At 38.5% G+C, this 22,458-nt stretch overlaps 1 protein-coding gene across 1 annotated transcript; it reads right to left on the minus strand.

The window, feature by feature from the left end:
* Positions 1–17,324: 17,324 nt before the first annotated feature.
* Positions 17,325–21,727, minus strand: LOC145003461 (WAT1-related protein At2g37460-like). Its single transcript, XM_078962592.1, has 7 exons — positions 21,456–21,727; positions 21,143–21,205; positions 20,950–21,066; positions 20,516–20,756; positions 18,210–18,371; positions 17,931–18,082; positions 17,325–17,847 (listed from the first exon to the last, which is right to left on the minus strand). The coding sequence occupies exons 1-7, from the start codon at positions 21,656–21,658 to the stop codon at positions 17,676–17,678; spliced, it is 1,110 nt and encodes a 369-aa protein (XP_078818718.1). The 5' UTR covers positions 21,659–21,727; the 3' UTR covers positions 17,325–17,675.
* Between the last annotated feature and the right edge of the window lie 731 nt (positions 21,728–22,458).

Genomic DNA, 22,458 nt, shown 5'->3' on the forward strand with positions numbered 1-22,458 from the left:
AAAATTGTGATAATAACAAGAACAAAATAAATAAAATTAGGTCAATTGATGTTGCTCATAAGAATATAGATTCAATTGTCCATTTAACTTTCTTTCGAAATCTAATTCAGTCGATGAAATCACGAGGGTTGATTGAGAGAGAGAGAGAGAGAGATACCAAAGGATATGGGGAAGGAGGAGGAGGCGCCAGTTAGTGGGAGGACGAACCATACGACATGCAGTTATGTTGCCGTTTTTGTGCTTTCACCGCAAGTAAGGAGTGGCGACAGCATCGAGGCGAAGGAATTTCTTCGCCAGGACGAATTCTTCTCGGACTTTGTTGATGACATCCTCGATGACTTGGATATAGACGATGGTAGTCATCGAACTTGCCATTTCACATATCCTTGAAACTATCGGTTGACACAAAAACCCTAAGTAATAAAAATTGGATTTGGAGTTGATGAATTGGAGATTAGGGAAGGATTAGGGCTTGGAGAACCCTAAGGAGTAGAAATTGAATTTGAATTTGATGAATTGGAGATTGGGGTAGGTTTAGGGCTTGGAGATGGTAGAGGATAACGGTGGTGAAACGATGGAAGATGTTTGTTTGCATACAATGGTCTACATGTATCGTTACTCTGTCACTCATAGTTTAGGGTAAGTCACATTTGCACCCCTGTAGTTTAATGATATGTAGTTATTTGATCCACTTTATCTACTTCTAACATTTACATCTCTACAAGGTTTATGTTTTCTTTCATTGGGATGGACATCCTTTAATGGTACATTTTTTTGTTGTTAAAAGTAACTATATGTTGGTGAGTGACCACTATTTTATGGTCATTGATTGTTTTTTAGATTGTATTTCAATGGCGATATTGTGTCGTCATCACATGCTGTTTAGTTGGGTTTAAATAACGAAAGAATTTTAATGACTATTATTATTCTTTACTAAACCTCTAATGCAGTGAACATTTTTTTTTTGTCATTAAGCATCCAATACAGTGACCATTATTTTTAGTCACTAAACTAGTTATGATATTTAGTAAAGAATGATTTTATTTTACGGTTAGTGACCAATCAGTGACGACAAGTATAGAACCGGTCACTAAACTTATAGCATTACTAAAATTCAGTGACGACTTAATATATGGTCACTAAATGATGATGTTATGACCAGATTTTAGGTGGTCACTAAAAAATTAGTCACTAAAGAGGACTTTTCTTGTAGTGTAACTATTGTTAACAAAAATTTCTTTTAGATTTTGACAAACTGAGTTAAATACTCTTTAACTCGGAATTATAGAGACCATTCATGTAACTTACTCAAATAAATAAAACATATCCATATATTTTATAATTATCTTATACGATTAAATATAAATATATTTAAAAATTATGGTGTCTTTATTCGAAACAAACTATATATTATACCATTTGATTTAATATATAGTCTAAGAGTTATGATATCTTTATTTGAATAAGTCTTCATTTGAACCAATTATATCAACAGATTTTATAAATTAATAAGGGCTAATCTTATAAAAGGCTTTATATTTTGTTTTTTTTTTTTCGGGATTAAACATCAATTTTTTTTTTGTCTGAAAAATACCTTGTATTTTTCGTTTTTTTTCCAAAGAAACCCTCAAATTTATCTTTTTTTTTTCCAAATAAACCCTCAACCTTATAAATGTTTCTAAATAAACCCTCGACTTTTCATAGTTTTTTTTAGAAAAAACCGTCACATTTTGTTGTTTTTTGTAGAAAAAAAATTATTAAAAGGGCCGAATCGGAAAAAATGAAAAAAATATAATGTTTTTTTCAGGAAAAAAAACACTTGAGTTCAATCCGGAAAAACATAAATTATAAAGCTTTTTATGAGATTAACTAAGTTATTGCTACACCATCCTAAATTAATTGTCTACATTTGACTTTAAATGTCTTTTTTTTTTTTTTTACTTTGATAATAAATATTTTTGTTTTTGATAGATAATACTTGATGCAAAATATATGAATGCATTGTATTTTAAGTGTCGTTTCATTATTATAAGTTTCATCAAGTAATATATATCAATTGAGAAGTTTATAGCCGATACATTTAGTATTAAAATTTAGATGGTTTTTAAGTTCTGATAATTATAGTTTAAAAAATCTATTTATCCTTATTATATTCTAGTTTTACTTTATATGCATATGTCATTTTTTTTTTTTTGTAATTTTACATACTTTAAAATATTTCAGCTACTTGTGCCGAATACTGTAACATCCCAAAAATTTCATCAAATTTAAACTTTTGAAAACAACCAATTTACTAATAAAAGTGTTTACAAAACCATTGTTTCCAAAACATGATTTAAATAAGAACCTCCCAAGATCCAATTAGTTGTAAAACCAAGGATATGTACGATCACACATTCACCTTGCCACGATCCTCTGAAAAGCCTGAAACCATAAACAAACTTGTAAGCGTGAAGCTTAGTTAGTTCCCCCAAAGTACAACCACACAATATATAACATATTCAAATAACAACATGTACTAGGTCCACTTCTAAAGACTGGATTACCTTGAACCCGCAGTATGAGTCTGGCTTGCCTATCAGGCCCACAAATCATATCTGGCTTGCTCTGGAGCCCACAACATAAGTCTGGCTTGCTCTTGGGGCCCACAACTTATGTCTGGCTTGCTCCCTGACCCAATTAGTCATCAGACTGAAATACCAATGTTCAACCCTCAGTACAAGTCTAGCATACCAACCGACCCTCAGCTTGTATCTGGAATGCTACTAAGCCCTCAGTATGAGTCTGGCATGCCCTACCTGGTCCTCAACTCATATTTGGAATGTTCCAATACCCTCAAGCCCTCAGTACGTGTCTGGCATACCACCCGGTCCTCAACTCGTATCTAGAATGCATCTGAGCCCTCAGTATGAGTCTGGCATACCACCCGGTCCTCAGCTCATATATGAAATGCTCTAGGGTTTGTTGGCCACAACACGAAGCAGTACAACCTCAACCCAACACAATATGTGTACAAATAACAACATATATTGATAATTATGTAGACAGAGTCATAGGTAGTCTTATAGATCGACTAGACTAGTGTTGGATTAATGTTTAAATCCATAACTATAATTGGTAAGACTTGACCCGATCCGACATGGTCCATTTGGGTTGCATGGCATCGGGACAATTGGATAGACAATATGAGGAAAAAGGATAATAGTGATTTATATTAATATATTATAAGTTCTAATATAATATATAATCATATTATTTAATTAGTATTTATCAAGAATTAATTTATAATTAATTAAGAGATCAAAAGGAACTAATTAAATATGGACTCTTATATATATATATATATATATATATATGTGTGTGTGTGTGTGTGTGTGTGTTTGTGTGTGATGGCCAAGTTTATTTAGGTTGGGCTAAGCTTTCATGGATAGTCCATGGAGTGTTTAACTTATGGATCATATGAAATGAAGGGTCATGGGTTTAACCCTAGTCTCCACATTATATAAAGATGTCCTTGGTTGGTGAAATTGGCAGTAGTGTGTGTACACAAAAGGGCAATGCCGATTTCACTAGATCGAACCAAAGTATCCTTATTCTCAAGGTTATTCTAAGAGTTCATGGTGTTGTGTGAACCATTTGAGGTGTCACACTTGGGGCACTAGACACTCAAGCTTCATGAAGACAAGTTACATCCAAAAGGTATGTATTTATATCTAGTTTATTATTCAAGTATCAAAAAGATTGTATGCTAGTTAGGGTAATACCTTGGAATATTCATATTTGTATGTATAATAGAGAAAACATAGATCCAATGTATTTAGGGTTGCATGTACACTTAGGAGTGTTAGAATGCTCAAAACCCAACAGTGGTATCAGAACCATAGATTGTTTTCTGTTATATTGATGCAAATGTTTTATTTTCAAAGGTGGAAAAAAAGGGAAAAAAAACATGATGTTTGTCAAATTTTAAGATAATTACTTGTTTTTATGAAAAACTAATTATGTGTAAAATTTGAATCATTTGCTATATGAGTTGAATTAGGTCAAATTTAGTAAAAGATAAAATAATATGATTATTTATTAGTTTTAAAAGTATGATCTAAAGTGTGATTTTTTTTAAACCTCCATAAGTTATGGATATGAAAATGTTTAAAAAAATTGATTTAAAGTTTTTATGAAGTTACAAAATTTGGTGTTAATCTTTTAAAAGAATTCCATACAGTGGAACGCTGACACGCTTACAACATGTAGGTCTTTTTGAACTAAGTGTTCACCAGGTGTACTCCATCCCCCTCATGGTTGCATTACTGACATATATTGCTGAGGAATCCCATAAGCATTATTGTCTATCCCAAAGATAATCCTGATAGTTTCATTTTATTACTTCTTTTCTTAGTTTATTTTTAGTTAAAACCATCTCATTTTAGTTAATCTTCATGCATATTTTCTCTTTTTGTTAATTTTATCCTTTATTGGGTGCTCTCCAGTCTTTTGAGCTTAATTGCAGGATTTACCGAAGACTATTTGTCAGTGGAGGTATGCAAGGAGTGCGGGACTATTGGAGGCTTGCGCTTTGCTTGTGGACTTGAAGTGGTGCGATTGGGCTTGGTGTCATTATAAATAAGAAAGCACGTTGGACTTAATTTTTGGACAAGACGACGAGGACTCGAGCTAAGGAAGATTAAAGGAGCATTAGATCATCTTTGAAGGCTTTGGAAAAGTATAATTAGGATCCCAAGAAATTATGCAAATGGGCGGAAACATTAATAAGAAGATTGGGCTGATGTGGTAATTAAATGGGACAATGGACCCATTCAACGAGACCCATGCGGTCTGCGTGGATCCACAAATGGTCCACATGGATTGTGTTGTGAAGGATCCGGGTTTTTGGCATGAATCTTAATTTTGGGAAGATTGGTGAATTACTTTTAGCCAACTTTTAGATCCAGAAATTAGCCCCTTTTTATTGGAGATTTTGAATAGAGTTTATGAACAACACTCTCAAGAACAACACTTTTTGCTCTCAAGAAGGTCTTTGAAGAAATTGAAGATTTAGAAGATTGGTGTAGTTTCTGCATCATGCCGGCGCCTTCCCACGGTCCTCGCTAGTACCTGAAACACATACATAACAACTTGTAAGCATAAATGCTTAGTGAGTTCCCCAGTATACCACTTACACATATACGCCTTTCCAGGCCCGGACCTTCCCGTCCACAGTACAATGCCTTCCGGCCCATATGATAATCGCCTTTCGGCCCATAAAATAATTGCCTTCTGGCCCATAAGATAATTGCCTTCCGGCCCATAACATGATTGCCTTCCGGCCCATAAACATATATAACACATAATGCATTTACTCTAACACATATATCACATACATCATAAATCATACCTGACCTTCCTGTCACATAATACATTGCCTTCCGGCCCATAGAAACATACATAGCATGCATAGCAACTATTCCTTTCAATTATAGCACATATAAAAGACATAACATATCCGACCTTCCGGTCACACAGTCAAACCCTTCCGGGTACAGTATAGTGAGAAGACTCACCTCGTGGTAATGTAAGCTATCAACTCTTGAAACTACTCGCGCTCGATCCGCCGATCTGCAGACTCCCTATAATACCATATACCCTTATTAATACTCTTATCATTCAAGACAACTGACCCTAAGAATTACATGCAGGTCAACTCTGGTCAACGGTCAACTTGACCGGACTCGTCGAGTGCAAAGGCGACTCGGCGAGTCTAGACGTCCTCCCCTATTTTCCCTGTTGTTCTCCTTTCTACTCGTCGAGTATCCCTCTTGACTCGACGAGGTCCTCGTGGAAGAATCGCGGGGCCACCCCGACTCCACTCGCCGAGTCTGAAGAACAACTCGGCGAGTCCCAGTGAATCTTCAAGCTACTCGCCGAGTCTGCTCATCCGACTCGGCGAGTCCATGCCATGCAGTCGATCAACTACTTCCTGAAATACGTATGATCCCGAAATACACACTCATGGGACTATCTGTACCTCTAAACAACCTATTACTAAGGTATAAACACTTGGGTAACAACATAATAATCCCTCTAATCATCAAATGGGTTCTATAAACCCTAACTTCATATACACATCAATCACAGAAGAACGAAATCCGAGATATTACCTGATTGATGCACTTTCTGTGTCCCCAATCCTCAGAACGTGATTCTCTTGCTGTTCCTTTAGCTAAACCTTCCTCTTCCTTGCACACAACTCTTCCAAACCCAACAATGGTCTTCAATCCTTGTTCCAGATGCACACAATCGTCCTAGGGTTCTTCTCAATAAGCAAAAACGAACAATGACGGCCTAAGAGGCGTTATAAACGATCCCAAAACCAAACGGTTAGGGTTTCTGCTGAACAGCGTCGACTCGCCGAGTCCCTAATGGACTCGTCGAGTCCAGTCGCAAATCTGCGACCAAGTCTGTGGTCCTACTCGGCGAGTCAGGCACCAACTCGCCGAGTCCCTTCCTAAAATGTCCCCAAAAATAATTTTAAAACAATACCTGAAATTCCGGGCTGTTACAACTCTCCCCCACTAGAACTAGACTTCGCCCTCGAAGTCTCACTCTGCGAATAACTCCGGATGTTGCTCCCGCATTTCATGCTCCAGCTCCCAAGTCATCTCCGATCCCTTCCGGTGTTGCCACTGAACCAACACCAGAGGTACTTCCTTGTTCCGCAGAACCTTGATCTTCCGATCCCTAATAGCTACTGGTCTCTCGGCGTAATTCAGGCTCGCATCCACCTGAATATCCTCTAACGGAACCACCGCCGATTCATCGGCTATACACTTCCTCAACTGTGATACGTGAAAGGTATTGTGAATCTGTCCCAACTCTGCTGGCAACTCACCCGATAAGCTACCCGACCTACCCTTGCAATTACCCGAAATGGACCTATGAACCGGGGTCCCAACTTGCCCCTCTTTCTGAACCGGATCACTCCCTTCCAAGGAGAAACCTTCAGGAGAACGAAGTCGCCGACCTGGAATTCCAGCTCGGACCGGCGTCTGTCCGCATAACTCTTCTGTCGGCTTTGGGCGGTCAATAATCTCTGCCTAACCTGTTGAATCTGCTCAGTCGTCTGGAGTACGATCTCTGTACTGCCCATCACTCTCTGTCCCACCTCTCCCCAGCAAATGGGGGTCCGACACCTCCTACCATATAACAACTCAAAAGGTGGCATACCAATGCTCGAATGATGGCTGTTGTTGTAGGAAAACTCTGCCAAGGATAAATACGCATCCCAGCTACCCCCGAAGTCTAACACACACGCTTGAAGCATGTCCTCCAATGTCTGAATCGTCCGCTCGCTCTGCCCGTCGGTCTGGGGATGGTATGCGGTACTAAAATGCAGTTTAGTACCCAGCTCCTCATGAAATTTCTTCCAGAACCTGGAAGTGAAACGTACATCACGGTCTGAAACAATCGAGATCGGCACTCCATGCCGAGATACTACCTCTCTCACGTATAACTCCGCCAACTTCTCCGCTGATGAACTCTCGCTAATGGCAAGGAAGTGTGCACTCTTCGTCAATCTATCCACAATCACCCAAATTGCATCGACTCCCCTAGCAGTTCTTGGCAATTTGGTGATGAAATCCATAGAAATCTGCTCCCACTTCCACTCAGGAATCTCCAAGGGCTGCAACTTACCATGCGGTCTCTAGTGTTCGGCTTTAACCCTACGGCAAGTCAAACACCTCTCAACGAACCATGCGACGTCTCTCTTCATACAAGGCCACCAATATTCCTTCCTCAAGTCCAAATACATCTTCGTAGCACCGGGATGGATCGAGAATTTCGATCTATGAGCCTCCTCCATCAAAATAGTACGCGTACCGCCCACGAATGGTACCCAAATCCGACCCTGAAACGTCAAAAGTCCTCGTCCATCCTTAACGAACTCTGAAATTAACCCAACGACTCTCTCTTTCTTCTACATCTCGGATCTCACAGCCTCGGCCTGCGCCCCACGAATAGCATCCAATATCGGGGTCATCACTGTTAGTCTCAAACATACGTCTCGCAATGGAGTGCTTTCCGCTCTACGACTCAATGCATCGGCTACCACATCAGCCTTGCCTGGGTGGTATAGGATCTCACAGTCATAATCCTTAACCACGTCTAACCATCTCCTCTGACGCATATTTAGGTTGGGTTGATCCATCAAATACTTCAAACTCTTATGGTCCGTGTATATAGTACAACGAACCCCGTACAGGTAGTGACGCCATATCTTGAGAGCGAACACCACTGCCCACAACTCTAAATCATGTGTGGGATATCTCGCCTCATGAGGCTTCAGCTGCCTCGACGCATAAGCTATCACATGACCTCTCTGCATCAACACCGCACCCAGTCCCGAAATTGATGCGTCGCAATATACGACAAAATCCTCCATCCCTTCCGAGAGAGCTAACACCGGGGCTTCGCACAACCTCTGACGAAGTGTCTCGAAGGAAATCTGCTGCTCGGGTCCCCATGAGAATGTAACACCCTTCCGGGTCAACCTGGTGAGCGGTACTGCGATCTTGGAGAAGTCCCTAATAAACCTCCGATAGTACCCCGCCAACCCAAGGAAACTCCTGATCTCGGAAGGTGACTTCGGTACCTCCCAACTCATCACTGCTTCCACCTTGGCCGGATCGACCAATATCCCTGCCTGATTAACCACATGTCCAAGAAATTGGACCTCCCGCAACCAGAAGTCACATTTGGAGAATTTTGCATATAACTTCTCCGACCTCAGTACCTCAAGAACCTCCCTCAAATGACTCTCATGCTGCTCTCTAGTTCGCGAATATACTAGGATGTCATCGATAAATACAATCACAGACCGATCCAGCATCGGCCTGCATACCCTGTTCATGAGGTCCATGAACACTGCCGGGGCATTGGTGAGCCCAAAAGGCATCACCACGAACTCGTAATACCCATACCGCGTCCTGAATGCTGTCTTCTGGACGTCCTCATCCCGCACTCTTACCTGATGGTACCCTGATCTCAGATCGATCTTGGAAAACCAAGATGCCCCTTGCAACTGATCGAATAGATCATCGATCCTCGGTAACGGATAGCGGTTCTTGACCGTCACCTTGTTCAACTCCCGGTAATCAATACACATCCGGTGTGAACCATCCTTCTTCTTGACGAATAGAATCGGTGCTCCCCACGGCGAGCTACTCGGCCGAATAAATCCCTTCCCCAGCAACTCCTGGAGTTGCGAGGACAACTCTTGCATCTCTAGAGGTACAAGACGATAAGGCACCTTCGCAATGGGCGCAGCCCCCGGAATCAGATCGATACCAAACTCCACTTGCCTCGCAGGAGGTACTCCCGGCAAATCCTCGGGAAAGACATCTGGAAACTCGCGCACCACTGGTACCTCCTCCACTGTCCTCGGCCTCTCGGAAGCCTCCCGCGTATCCATCACATACGCCACAAAACCTTTACATCCCTGTTGTAGACACTGCCTCGCCCTAGCGGCCGAACAAAAAGCTGATCCCGAACGGGTACCCTCGCTGTACACCGTAAGAACTCCCCCACTAGGGTCTCGTATAGTCACCAGCTGGCGCTCACAGTCGATGACAACACTGAATCAGCTCAACCAGTCCATGCCCACGATGACACAGACATCACCCATCGCAATAGGAATTAGGTCAATCGGGAACGCAACCCCAAAAATCTCTAGCACGCATCCCCGAAGAACCTCCGTAGCACAAACCACCCTCTCGGCCGCTATAGAAACGCTCAGAGGCCGACTTAACGGCTCACGACTAATGCTGATATGCTGACTAAAAGCTAAAGATACAAAGGATCTACTCGCACCCGAATCAAATAACACAAGAGCAGGCATAGAGTTCACAACAAAAGTACCTACACATATATTAACATAAGCATAACATTTCAACTTTAAATAAATACGCGAATTACATTATACCTGCCACAACATCGGGTGCAGCGCGGACCTCCTCCGCAGTCAGCTGAAAGGCTCTCCCGCAAGCCCTCGGAGCCTCGACCTTCGCCGGTCGTGTCTCGGTAGCCCTGGTAGTAGGTGTAGATCCCCGACGAAGCTGCGGGCACTCGGCCTTCCGATGGCCTGTCTGGTTGCAATGAAAGCAAACCATAAACCCCTTAGGACAATCCCTGGCAATGTGTCCTTCCTTGCCACACTTGTAGCAACCACCCGCTCTACACGCCCCCTCATGACTCTTGCCGCACTTTCCGCAAGTGCGGCCCTTCGAACCTCCCGTCCTCGCATCAGCGGATTTGAACCGCTTGGCTGCCGGCTGAGACTGAGCCGGTCGCCGGTCCACCTGCCGAGACTCGGCCTCCTCCCTGGCCTGGGTCTCCAACTCGATCTCGCGCTTCCTGGCATTCGCCAGAAGCTCAGTGAAAGTACGATAGGTGGAGTTTGACACAAACTCCCGGATATCCCTCCTCAACACGCCCAAGTACCGGCTCATCCGTGACTGCTCTGTAGACACCAGCTCGGGGCAGAACATCGCCCTCTCATTAAATTTCCGTGTAACCACCGCAACGGAATCAGTACCCTGCTTAAGGGTCAAGAACTCCTGGATCAATCGTTCCCTCTCCACTGGGGGAACGTACTCATCCCTGAACATCTCAGTAAACCTCTCCCATGTCACCGCTGAAATCTCCGCCTGAGTGAAGTTCGCCGTCACGAACTTCCACCAATCCTTCGCTCCCAGACGGAGCTGGTTCAAGGCGAACCGTACCCTCAGGTGCTCCGGGCATGAACAAGTGTAGAAGCACCCCTCAATATCGGCGATCCACCTCATCGCAGCAATCGGATCCTACGTCCCATCGAACTCAAGGGGTTTCGTGTTGCTGAATTCCCGGAATAGCAACGAATCACCCCCTTGCGGCCTAGCAGCGGCCACAGCTGCGGTAGCGGCAGCGACTGCAGCTTCAGTCAGTGCGGCGTACCGCTCCTCAAACTCCTCCATCAGGGTGGTCTTAATGGACCCAAACATCTCCGGGATCTCAGCCCGAACCGCCGCAGCTACCTCCTCCTGAATCATCTGACGAATCTCCTCGTCACTCATACTACTCGAACTCGCTCCGTGGCGTGTCGTAACCATGATGTCTCTAAAATACAACATAAAATTATCAGAGACTCCATCAAGTACAATTGTACTCGATAACGCAACCCTACTCAGTCTCCGATATCCAGGGATTCTTACTTGGGTTTTCCACCGACCCGGTGTCTTCGGTAGTACGTGCCCAATACCACCGACCACACCGTGTCAGTATTCGTCCCAAATCTTCCTCCCCAAACCCCGAATAGTGAGTACTCTACTTCTCGTATGCATTATCTACCTGCACGCTACCGAATATCTCATACAAGCAATCTCCCTAGACTAAGGCATCACAAAACAGGCCATTCTAGTCCTATCATGTATACCTAGTCTTCTAGCATGCATAACAATTCATAATTCAGTGCATAACATAACATTGTAAGGTATTATGGGGATCTTTACCGTTCGGGCGCTGGCTGATCGTACACACTGCGTCTTTCTTATTTACCACTTTACCATTTATAAAAGTTTATGTATTTATTTTTTTTTAAAAGATTTTCCTCAAATCCTCGGTTTGAGTTCAGTTACACCCGAAGGTACACCCGAATCCCTCAAACCAAGGCTCTGATACCAATTGTAACAACGCAAATTTTCAAATAAATTTTTCATTTTAAATAAAGTGAGTTCATTCAACCAATAATATTTATTTCATGTTTCAAAACAAATACATATGTAAAATCCCCAAGATCTCAAATAGCAGCAGTGTGTATGCATCATGCCGGCGCCTTCCCACGGTCCTCGCTAGTACCTGAAACACATACATAACAACTTGTAAGCATAAATGCTTAGTGAGTTCCCCAGTATACCACTTACACATATACGCCTTTCCAGGCCCGGACCTTCCGGTCCACAGTACAATGCCTTCCGGCCCATATGATAATCGCCTTCCGGCCCATAAGATAATTGCCTTCCGGCCCATAAGATAATTGCCTTCCGGCCCATAACATGATTGCCTTCCGGCCCATAAACATATATAACACATAATGCATTTACTCTAACACATATATCACATACATCATAAATCATACGTGACCTTCCTGTCACATAATACATTGCCTTCCGGCCCATAGAAACATACATAGCATGCATAGCAACTATTCCTTTCAATTATAGCACATATAAAAGACATAACATATCCGACCTTCCGGTCACACAGTCAAACCCTTCCGGGTACAGTATAGTGAGAAGACTCACCTCGTGGTAATGTAAGCTATCAACTCTTGAAACTACTCGCGCTCGATCCGCCGATCTGCAGACTCCCTATAATACCATATACCCTTATTAATACTCTTATCATTCAAGACAACTGACCCTAAGAATTACATGCAGGTCAACTCTGGTCAACGGTCAACTTGACCGGACTCGTCGAGTGCAAAGGCGACTCGGCGAGTCTAGACGTCCTCCCCTATTTTCCCTGTTGTTCTCCTTTCTACTCGTCGAGTATCCCTCTTGACTCGATGAGGTCCTCGTGGAAGAATCGCGGGGCCACCCCGACTCCACTCGCCGAGTCTGAAGAACAACTCGGCGAGTCCCAGTGAATCTTCAAGCTACTCGCCGAGTCTGCTCATCCGACTCGGCGAGTCCATGCCATGCAGTCGATCAACTACTTCCTGAAATACGTATGATCCCGAAATACACACTCATGGGACTATCTGGACCTCTAAACAACCTATTACTAAGGTATAAACACTTGGGTAACAACATAATAATCCCTCTAATCATCAAATGGGTTCTATAAACCCTAACTTCATATACACATCAATCACAGAAGAACGAAATCCGAGATATTACCTGATTGATGCACTTTCTGTGTCCCCAATCCTCAGAACGTGATTCTCTTGCTGTTCCTTTAGCTAAACCTTCCTCTTCCTTGCACACAACTCTTCCAAACCCAACAATGGTCTTCAATCCTTGTTCCAGATGCACACAATCGTCCTAGGGTTCTTCTCAATAAGCAAAAACGAACAATGACGGCCTAAGAGGCGTTATAAACGATCCCAAAACCAAACGGTTAGGGTTTCTGCTGAACAGCGTCGACTCGCCGAGTCCCTAATGGACTCGTCGAGTCCAGTCGCGAATCTGCGACCAAGTCTGTGGTCCTACTCGGCGAGTCAGGCACCAACTCGCCGAGTCCCTTCCTAAAATGTCCCCAAAAATAATTTTAAAACAATACCTGAAATTCCGGGCTGTTACAGTTTCATTTCATCTATTTTGTTATACCGTTGTGACGTATGTATTCGATAATTCCAGGTGACGTTGGATTAATTATGGGTTGTGAATTGTTGTAAACACGCATTAATGAAAACGAATAGTTTACAACTATACAAACGATCCCTTAGGCGTCGTCTGTACTATTCACTTAATCCAATCACCCTAACTTCTCATAGCCCCACAACCGAGGAGAAAAAAAAGAGCACGAAGCCCTCGATAATTCCATAAGTCGTTCAAGGCTATCGTGAATGCGAAGGGCCCTTGGCCCGACCCGCATTGGTGAATTCTTGACTTTACTGGCAGTACCAAAGGACCCTTGGGGCCCAACAGCACAAAAGCCATTGAAAGTCCTTTTACACGAAATTAGGTCATAAAAGACCCAACAACATGTAAGCGAGTTTCCTTCGGGCCTAAAGATCATGTCATTGGGCTAGCTAGGCCCAACAAGAACGATTTGAAACTTTCTGGCCCAAAGATGGTGTATCGATGTCTAGTGAATTCCCACGTGTGTATTGACTTCCCGTAATTTCAGCGTGTGTATTGTAGTATCGTCGTGTATAGATTTCTGATTCGTTATTGATTCGAGACCGAATCAATTCGTTTGGTAACGATTTTTGGTGTTGAAGGTGTATTATGTTTCGTCGGTAGTCGTGGTACTAGTATTTTAGCATAACGGATTTATTGTTTAACACATTAAAATTTTACTTTTTACAGCCCCTTTCTTATGGACAATTTACACTTTTGACCCTTTGTATAAAAGAATTTCCATTTTAGTCCTTAGACCATTTTTCTTGACACTTTAGTATCAAAACTTGTTGAAAAGATATTTTTCAGCTCAAATTTGTTTGGAAAACAGTTTTAGTCCCTAAAAATGAAGTTTTCTCGGCTGAAACCTCTATTTTCGCAATTTTTACACTTTTGACCCAAAATGGAAAATATTTGCAATTTTGGTCCTTTTTAAATTTGAAAATTAATTTTAACCTTTGAAATGGACTTGGTACACTAGTAGTCCCCTGTTTTACAGAAAAGTGCAGTTTCAGCCACTCTAAATTAAAAATCTCGCAATTTGGGCTTTATTGGGCCGAAAAGTTCATTTTTGGCCCATTAGGTTTAAAAATTCACATTTTAATCCTTCAAAAGAGTAAATTTTCAGAAAATACATTTTTGAAACTGTTTTGACTCATCTCAACCCTCAGAATTTGTATTTTGTCATTTCGGGCCCTTTAGTTTTATATTTTTAGCATTTTGAGCCCAAAAATGGGTTTTAAGCCCAAAGAGGTTCATATTAACCAACTTGGTTACTTTTCTAGAAATGATTTGTGTAAAATAACATAAGTTATACTTATTTCATTCAACACATTGTAGATCTCGATTTCTAAGCTCTTTTTTACTAGATCCAACATCACAATCACATAAGAACATATATATATAAGCATAGAAATCACACAAAGCATACATATACTCATAGATCTACACATTTGCTTGTATTCTCCCCCCACAAAACTTATAAAAACCGAAAAATAGGGGGTATGAAGCTCACCTTTGGGTGTGGTTTCGGCTTTTGGAAGAAAGTGAGAAGAAAATTTGGCCTTAGTACCTCTCCTTGGAAGATCTCGAACTTAAAGAGTTTCTAGGAGAGTGATCAAGATTTTTACATGGATTAGGAGGAGATTTTGATAAAACAAAGTACCTAAATCATAGATCCAAACTTGATCTTACCTTAGGTGAAGAATTTGTGGAGATATCTTCTTGAAAGTTCCTTAGATCTCGAAATTTTGGAGGAGAAATGAGAGAGTTTCTTGAGAGAAAAATTGAGTGAAATGTGTGTGTGTGCTTGAAATCGGCCGAGAACAAGAAGAGAGGGGAGAGAGAGAGAGGTTTGACAAGATAGTTGCATGGAGATATGTGTGTTGCATGGAAATCCTAGGTACAAAAGTGAGGTGTCACCCAACAAAGTCAACCCTCCTTCTTTGTGGGCTTGGGCCGAGAATGGAGAGGGGAGAGAGGGGATTTTTAGACTTTTTGTCCTTAAGCCCATGTTATAGTTAGGTTGGGTGATTTTTAGCCCTTATAAAATATAAGTGTGATTTTTATGCCTTATTAGGCAAGATTAGGTTAATTATGGTCCATAATAGTTCATAATATTTAATTCATTTCATTCTAGACCCAATATAGCCCAAAATGTTGAAATAAATGAAAGTGGGTACAATTAGAACCCATTTAAGAGTTCTAAGTCCAAGATGGTCAAATTGGAATCTTACTGGTCCATTGGGCCCAATAAGGAAGTCCTAGACCAAAATGGACCTAAACAAGAACTTCTAGGGTTCCCAATTGCTTGTTGAGTATTTTGTAATGCTTGTATGGTGTATTTGGTTGCAAATTTTTGTTGTCATAAAGTAAGCATCATACATGCTCTTAAGACTTTAATTCATAATTCTTACTTAAGTGTTGAAGTTACAAGGCACAAAATTTCTAGTTGTGACAAACGTGAATGGGTAATTAGGTTGAATGATTTGATGAAAATAAAGAATTTAATTATTGTGGGTTGAAAACCATATGTGCTCACCAGGATTCCAAGCCTTACCCACTTTGTTTTATTACAAGTAATGGCACAAGGGCACACGTGTGATAACAGATGAGAGATTTATGGATTGTAGGTCAGTAGAATAATAGATGTTTGTAAGGATTGTACTATTTCCGTTTATGCTTATGTACTGTATTAATAATGACATCTCAAAGTTTTTAATATAATTAAAATACATTTCTTTGGAAATGATTTGATAATCTCTTTATCATATTTTTGGGAAAAAATTCCGCAATATTATTCTCCAAAATGATACTATAATTTTAAATAAAACATAAAAAAATCGATTTTTTCTGGCTGTGAAATTGAGGATGTCATAATGATGAGAGTGACAGAAGACAGATTACAGAAAGTGGTGGAGAAAGAGGGGTATATCTATGATAACCTTTAGCAGCAACGATTATTTGCGGTGACAGGGAGGTCGTGGCGGCGAAAATAGGGTTTTAGCAGTGACACATTCACGAAGGAAAAAATAATGTGTTTTTATGGAGCATTAGCGGCGACGATGTCATCGCTATTGACATCGCAACTAATACTTTAAGCGAACTTTGTTTACGGCCGTTCGATTAGATTAACAAGATTGTTTTGATGTGGATTGTGGTTTTCCACATTTAGCTACGGCACATACTTTTAGCGGGTTACATGTCGTCGTTATTGTCTTTATTTCTTGTAGTGATAAAGTTGTGATAATGTGTCAAAAACCTTGGGCTCCTACTCATATTGGTCAAATTTGATATTCCTAAAGTTAATTGTTTTACAATTTTGGAGAGCCAGGTCTGACTAGTTAGGTAATCCCTAGTCAACTTCGACCATAACGACTTTTGCAATCGTTGATGCAACTAAGATGTTGGTATATATTTTCAGCATGGAGAATAATGATTCTATAACAATTGGTTCATATATATTTTAAGAAAGAATAATACAAGAATCTTGATTTTTAACAACACGATATTAGAATAGCGTACCCATGGGTACATTCAACAAACATAAAGATTACGATGCCTAATCAATGGATCAGATTTCAGTAGTAACGATAATAACGCTACGTCCATGGGCGGATCCAATGTAGAGCCCGGGGTAGCCCAGGATAGCCCTCAAATTTTTTTCGGTAGTGTAATTCTTTTTAGCAAAATTTCGTTTTATATAGTGTATATATGTTTCCCTTCACTTATAAACCCAAACAAACATGTGGTTTGCTGGATAAGGCGCTAGCATATTGAAGTAGAGGTCTAAGGATCAAATCTCCCTCTTTACATTGTTTACCTTTTATTTTTATTTTCTCAGCTATTTTATCCCACATCGTCAAACACATGTAAATTTAGTCAATTTCGTCTATTATATTAACATGTTATCTTCATGCTTCATTTAATATCTACTTTTATTCCCACATCGATTCAAGTATCAAAAGATACTTCAACTTCATGTTTATATAACATGACTTTAAGTTATCTAAGGATTCGATTAAGGTTTAGGTTTAAAACCGAAACCGAAGTACCTCGAAAAAAATTAGGCCATCCGAAATTTTTTTGGGATACCCTTTTACTTTGAACCTGGCTCCTTCACTGGCTACATCACCACGTAAAACCTTTGATTAAGGGATTTTATAGACTCAATAACATTAATAAAACATGTGGTAATATGGATAACAATGGAATGTCCATGTGAGATATTGACAACAGTGGTATCCACGTGCATGACACACACTTATTAGACACATGAGAATGCTTAGAACATGAGATTTATTAGACGGTTATGACCTTCTGATAGTGACTTTCTTCACATTCTTTATCCGGCATCTGCTCTTGTAGTGCTATTATTTTCTCATCAATGGGTACAGATGGAAGCTTGTTGTCCTTGCTAAGACCCCAAACAACAAGATAAAGCCCTGCAACTATGACAATGGCTCCAATAACCCTGTGAAAATGTTAATTAATTAGTTAGCTGATCATTACTTCATGTTAACACTACCATTCAAATTAATGAACTGAAAAAGATACCTTCCTAGGTACATTTGCTCAGCTAAAATAATGGAACCCATCACAGCTACAATTACCATGCACAATGGATAAAATGCAGTCATAAAAATAGGACCTTTGACTCTCATTACTAGTCCTTGGATGTAATATGCTAGACCCGAACACACTATTCCCTGTATCAAGATCACACAATCAAAGAGCTTTACATTCACACACACACATACACAGACAACAAAAATTTGCTTGTTTAGATGGTTAAAATGTGTTGAAGTATGAAAACCTTAATTTTGGCATCCTTACTATGTATACAGTTGCCAGTAGTGTGGTGTCCCACTTTATTGCCCAGGCTATGGCATTTCCCCTCTCCATTATCAATGCCAATATTCCCCCTTCAATTGTTCCCATTACACATATCCAAGCAGTTAGAGAAATCTCAGAGGGATAAGACTTTAGGGTGATCGACTGTAAGTATACAAGACAAGTTAGAGATACAATCTAGACGTCTAGCTATTGTTACTATTGAGTATGTTTGGTTGGATGTAATAGAACGAAAAAACAGAACATAATGATCAACGTAAAAGAAAATATAGGCAAGATAATGAAATGAGTCATTATATATATATATATATATATATATATATATATATATATATATATATATATATATGATCATGTTTGATTGGTGTAAACTAGGGATGTTGATTTGGTAAATTTATCAGGTTTCGGGTAATTCGGGTTTTTCGTATTAAAAAAATTACCCGTTACCCGACCCAAATTAAATTCGGGTAGTGGGTCGGGTTTGGATAATTCAGGTATTACCCAATTTTTTTAATAACACCTAAAATAAATTTGATGAAATAAATATGTCGTGCTTAAACTTTAAATATTTAGATTTTTTAGTCAATAATATTTGAGATATAAAGTATTCGTTTAACAATTAAATCAAATCTAATAAGATGTTTAAAAAAACAAATACTTATAGATTTTAGCCTAAAAGTTGAATCTTATAATAAAATAAAAAAGAATTCAAAAGTTGCATTTACAAAATTGTTTCTTGTGATTATTCTTATGCATTTCGCAGGAGGCTAACTCATCATCTTAATTAAAAACAATGATAATCATACTTAATTAGACAAGTATGATGATTCATGACAGGGCTTTGCTGACATTCTTGGCATTTATTGTTATGCGTTTTATGATCTTTTATATGTGCATGCTTCAACTCTTGCATTATGTCCTTCAATCTTCCCAGTTAGTCCAAGTTATTTTAATTACCATAAATCACTATGTTGGAATTAAATAATTCATTAATCCATGTTGTGCCTTTCCTTATTTGTTAAATACTAGGTGTAAGACCCGTATATTATACAGGTTAATTTAAAAAAATAATTAAATAAGGTATAAAAATGAAATACTTTTTAATGCACAACTTTAAAATAAGAAAGAAAGAAACGTATTTATTATAATTTAATATCATACATATAATATTTAATACTTTACATATATAAGTATATAACTTTAATTAAAAATTAAAACAAACCAAATATTGACAAGTGGATAATATTTATTTCAAAATTACCACAAAATGACAAGTGTCAAAATCCATGAGAGATTGACAAGTGGCAAAAAACCTTCATTTATTAAGGAGGATATTTCGGATAATCGTGTATACCCAAAACCCAAAAAAACTTATCATTTATCCGACTTGAAAAAAAACCAGGTTATCCAAATACTTGAAAAAATTAATTCGATACTCGATTTACCCGTTACCCGAAAAAATTGGACGGATAATTCGGGTAACGGGTATTTTCAACAAGATTAGTGTAATCTAATATAATGAAATGAATATCTAATCAAGTCACATTTTCATTAATTTTGTAAATATCATATTGTGGTTATTTTAAATTATTTTTTATTCTACATGTTATTTTATTTTATTTTTCTATTTTATTAAATTTCACATATTATTTATATGTAATAATTGCAATAAAGATAATAATAAATACATATTTATTTTATTAATGGATTTTTCTTTCAATTTCAAAATCCCCAAATTAAAGCCTTTTTAGTTTATTATGTTTATTTATCTAAATTATTTGTTTAAATTTAAAAGAAAAAAACATTTTAATTTTAATAATTCAATATTTTCTCACTTTTTTATAAATTAAAATTTCTCAAATGTTTAGAACTTTTTATTTATTTTTTCTTTTAAATAAACTCATGGAATACTCACATTTAGTTTTATAATTATAATTATTGAATTTGTTATTTACATAACTAAAAAAAATAAACATAAAAAAAACTCATTAAAAACCAAATAAAGAAGTTACTTTTAGAAAATAAATCTATAGTATAACTAAAATCATGAAGTTCTTTCAAAAAACATTTTTGTGAACAAAAATTCAAAAAATAAATGTAGGTTATTCTACACTTTTTAAAATCCGTTTCCTAAAGGAAAAAAAACACGAAATCAATTTACAAAATGGAAGGAAACAATTAAAATAGGGAAAATGAGGCTTTTTTTTTTTAATTCCACAGAACTAAACCATTCCATTTCTTCTGTCATACTAAACACTAACACTATCATAGTTTATAAGGACTCTTACTTGCAAAATCATGAAACTAGACCAACTAACGCATCCAACAGTGATCATAAAAGCACCCTTGAGAGAATGGTGAAGATCTACCCCACTGGTTGCAACTTCATGATACGTTCTTCCTTTTGTCCAAAAAAGCTCGATAATCGGGCCTTTCATAAGTGTCATCACCATGGCACCTGCAACAGTTGTCACTGTCCCTAATACCTTGGCCTGGCTATGGATGCTCTTTAGGTTTAGCTTCTCAACTCTGAAAAAATCATAATCTCCAAGCTTTTTATATCTAAACTTATATATATATATATATATATATATATATATATATATATATATATATATATATATATATATATATATATATATATATATATATATATATATATATATATATATATATATATATGTATCATGTCTTTTCTGCATGCAAGTAAATATCTTTTTACCTTAAAATACATGCCATGACAAAAGTTATAGCAGGAAGAACATTCGACATTGCAGCTACAAAAGTGGCTGTGGTAGCTTTGAGACCCATAAAATAAAGATTTTGATCAATAACTGGCCTGCCAAAAACATATAAAAGCTTGTTATTTAAGCAATATGTTAGAACGTTTTAGATTTCGTTTTCTTAAAACTTACTCAAGTAATGCAAGAATCATAATCTTGAAGAAAATCGGACGTGTCATTCTTGGCCTCGTTTTCCTGGTTTACAAAATGTAATTAAGAATTAATAAAAAACAAATCTATATAAACTGTGTTTATACAGACTTGACAAGTTTTCGACGGCTCGATGATAAGCACAAGAATGGTATTTAAAACTTTTGCAAGACAAGAGATGGAGAGTGTGTCCTTGTTCCATCTTTTTGGGTGAGACAAACAATTGCAATGTTGGTCCGGTTGAAATCGTTTGTAGTCTTAGTTTCAGTCCATTGCATGCTAAAAGCAGTATAACCTATCAAGAAGAATCGCGAAAGGGGCCATGACAAGAGTGGCGACTGCATGGCGATAAACAACAAATACGTAATTGCTCATTCCTTCATTCAATGCCAGTTTAGAAAGAATGTACATGCCTGCAAACCCGAACTGTATGAAAACAACAGCAAAAAATGGCTTCCCCTTACGAAAGAATTCACTCATACCCTCAGATTTACACATCTCACTATGTATGAAAGTTAACGTTGTTTAATATGAGATGTGTATGAAAGTTAACGTTGTTTAATATGAGATGTGTAATGGGTATTTGGAGATTCTTGCCTCTTTGGTTTATATACTACACTTGTTAAACAGTTGGACAACTTTTATGGAAAATCTTGTTGCACTTTATAATTTAACTCGTTTTTCGTTTGCGGAAATTTATGACATTCTTTTTATTATTTATTATTTATTTATTTATTTATTTATTTTTATTTTTGTGTCTAGGACTCATGTTGTAACCAATGTCACATGACTAGACATTAAAAAATCATCGGTATATAAGAAAAATAGGATTTTGCTCGAGTTGACTTGCTCCTTTTCCAGTAAGGTACAAAGACCATGGGCTTTATATCTTGCAAATTTTGAAACAAATCAATCCTCATAAAAATAAGGGGATTGATTTTTCCACGGCAGTTTTTGCTTCATCCATTTTTTTTAAACGGCCAATATATTAAAATAACCACGAATAGCAAGAAGCTAAGACACGAAAAGGAAAGAACGACATTGTCGATCACAAAAGAGAAAAAGGAGAGTGATTCCACTCAAGCCAACTACAAATGTTTCTTTTACCTCTGCATTTGAGCCATTTGAGCCATGTAAATACCATTGCTTTCACATTTCCCACCACTATACATGGAGCATAGAACACCTCTCGAAATAAACGATCATTTCTATATTTCCATAGCGTCCATATCATCCCGTAACAGATAGCCATAAACGTTCTCTTTTTTTGGGACAATGACCCCATGTTGTTGTTGACT

This window comes from Lactuca saligna, chromosome 6 (assembly GCF_052625555.1).
Source record: "Lactuca saligna cultivar CGN05327 chromosome 6, ASM5262555v1, whole genome shotgun sequence".
Lineage (NCBI taxonomy): Eukaryota > Viridiplantae > Streptophyta > Magnoliopsida > Asterales > Asteraceae > Lactuca > Lactuca saligna.

Bases quoted from the DNA above. Each gene is read 5' to 3' on its own strand.
- LOC145003461 (XM_078962592.1), bottom strand. From the start codon at position 21,658: ATGTGTAAATCTGAGGGTATGAGTGAATTCTTTCGTAAGGGGAAGCCA. The intron at 21,206-21,455 runs GTTATACTGCTT...TTTGTAAACCAG, and splicing joins TTCGCGATTCTTCTTGATAG to GAAAACGAGGCCAAGAATGA. The intron at 18,372-20,515 runs GTAAGAGTCCTT...GTATACTTACAG, and splicing joins CTAGTTTCATGATTTTGCAA to TCGATCACCCTAAAGTCTTA.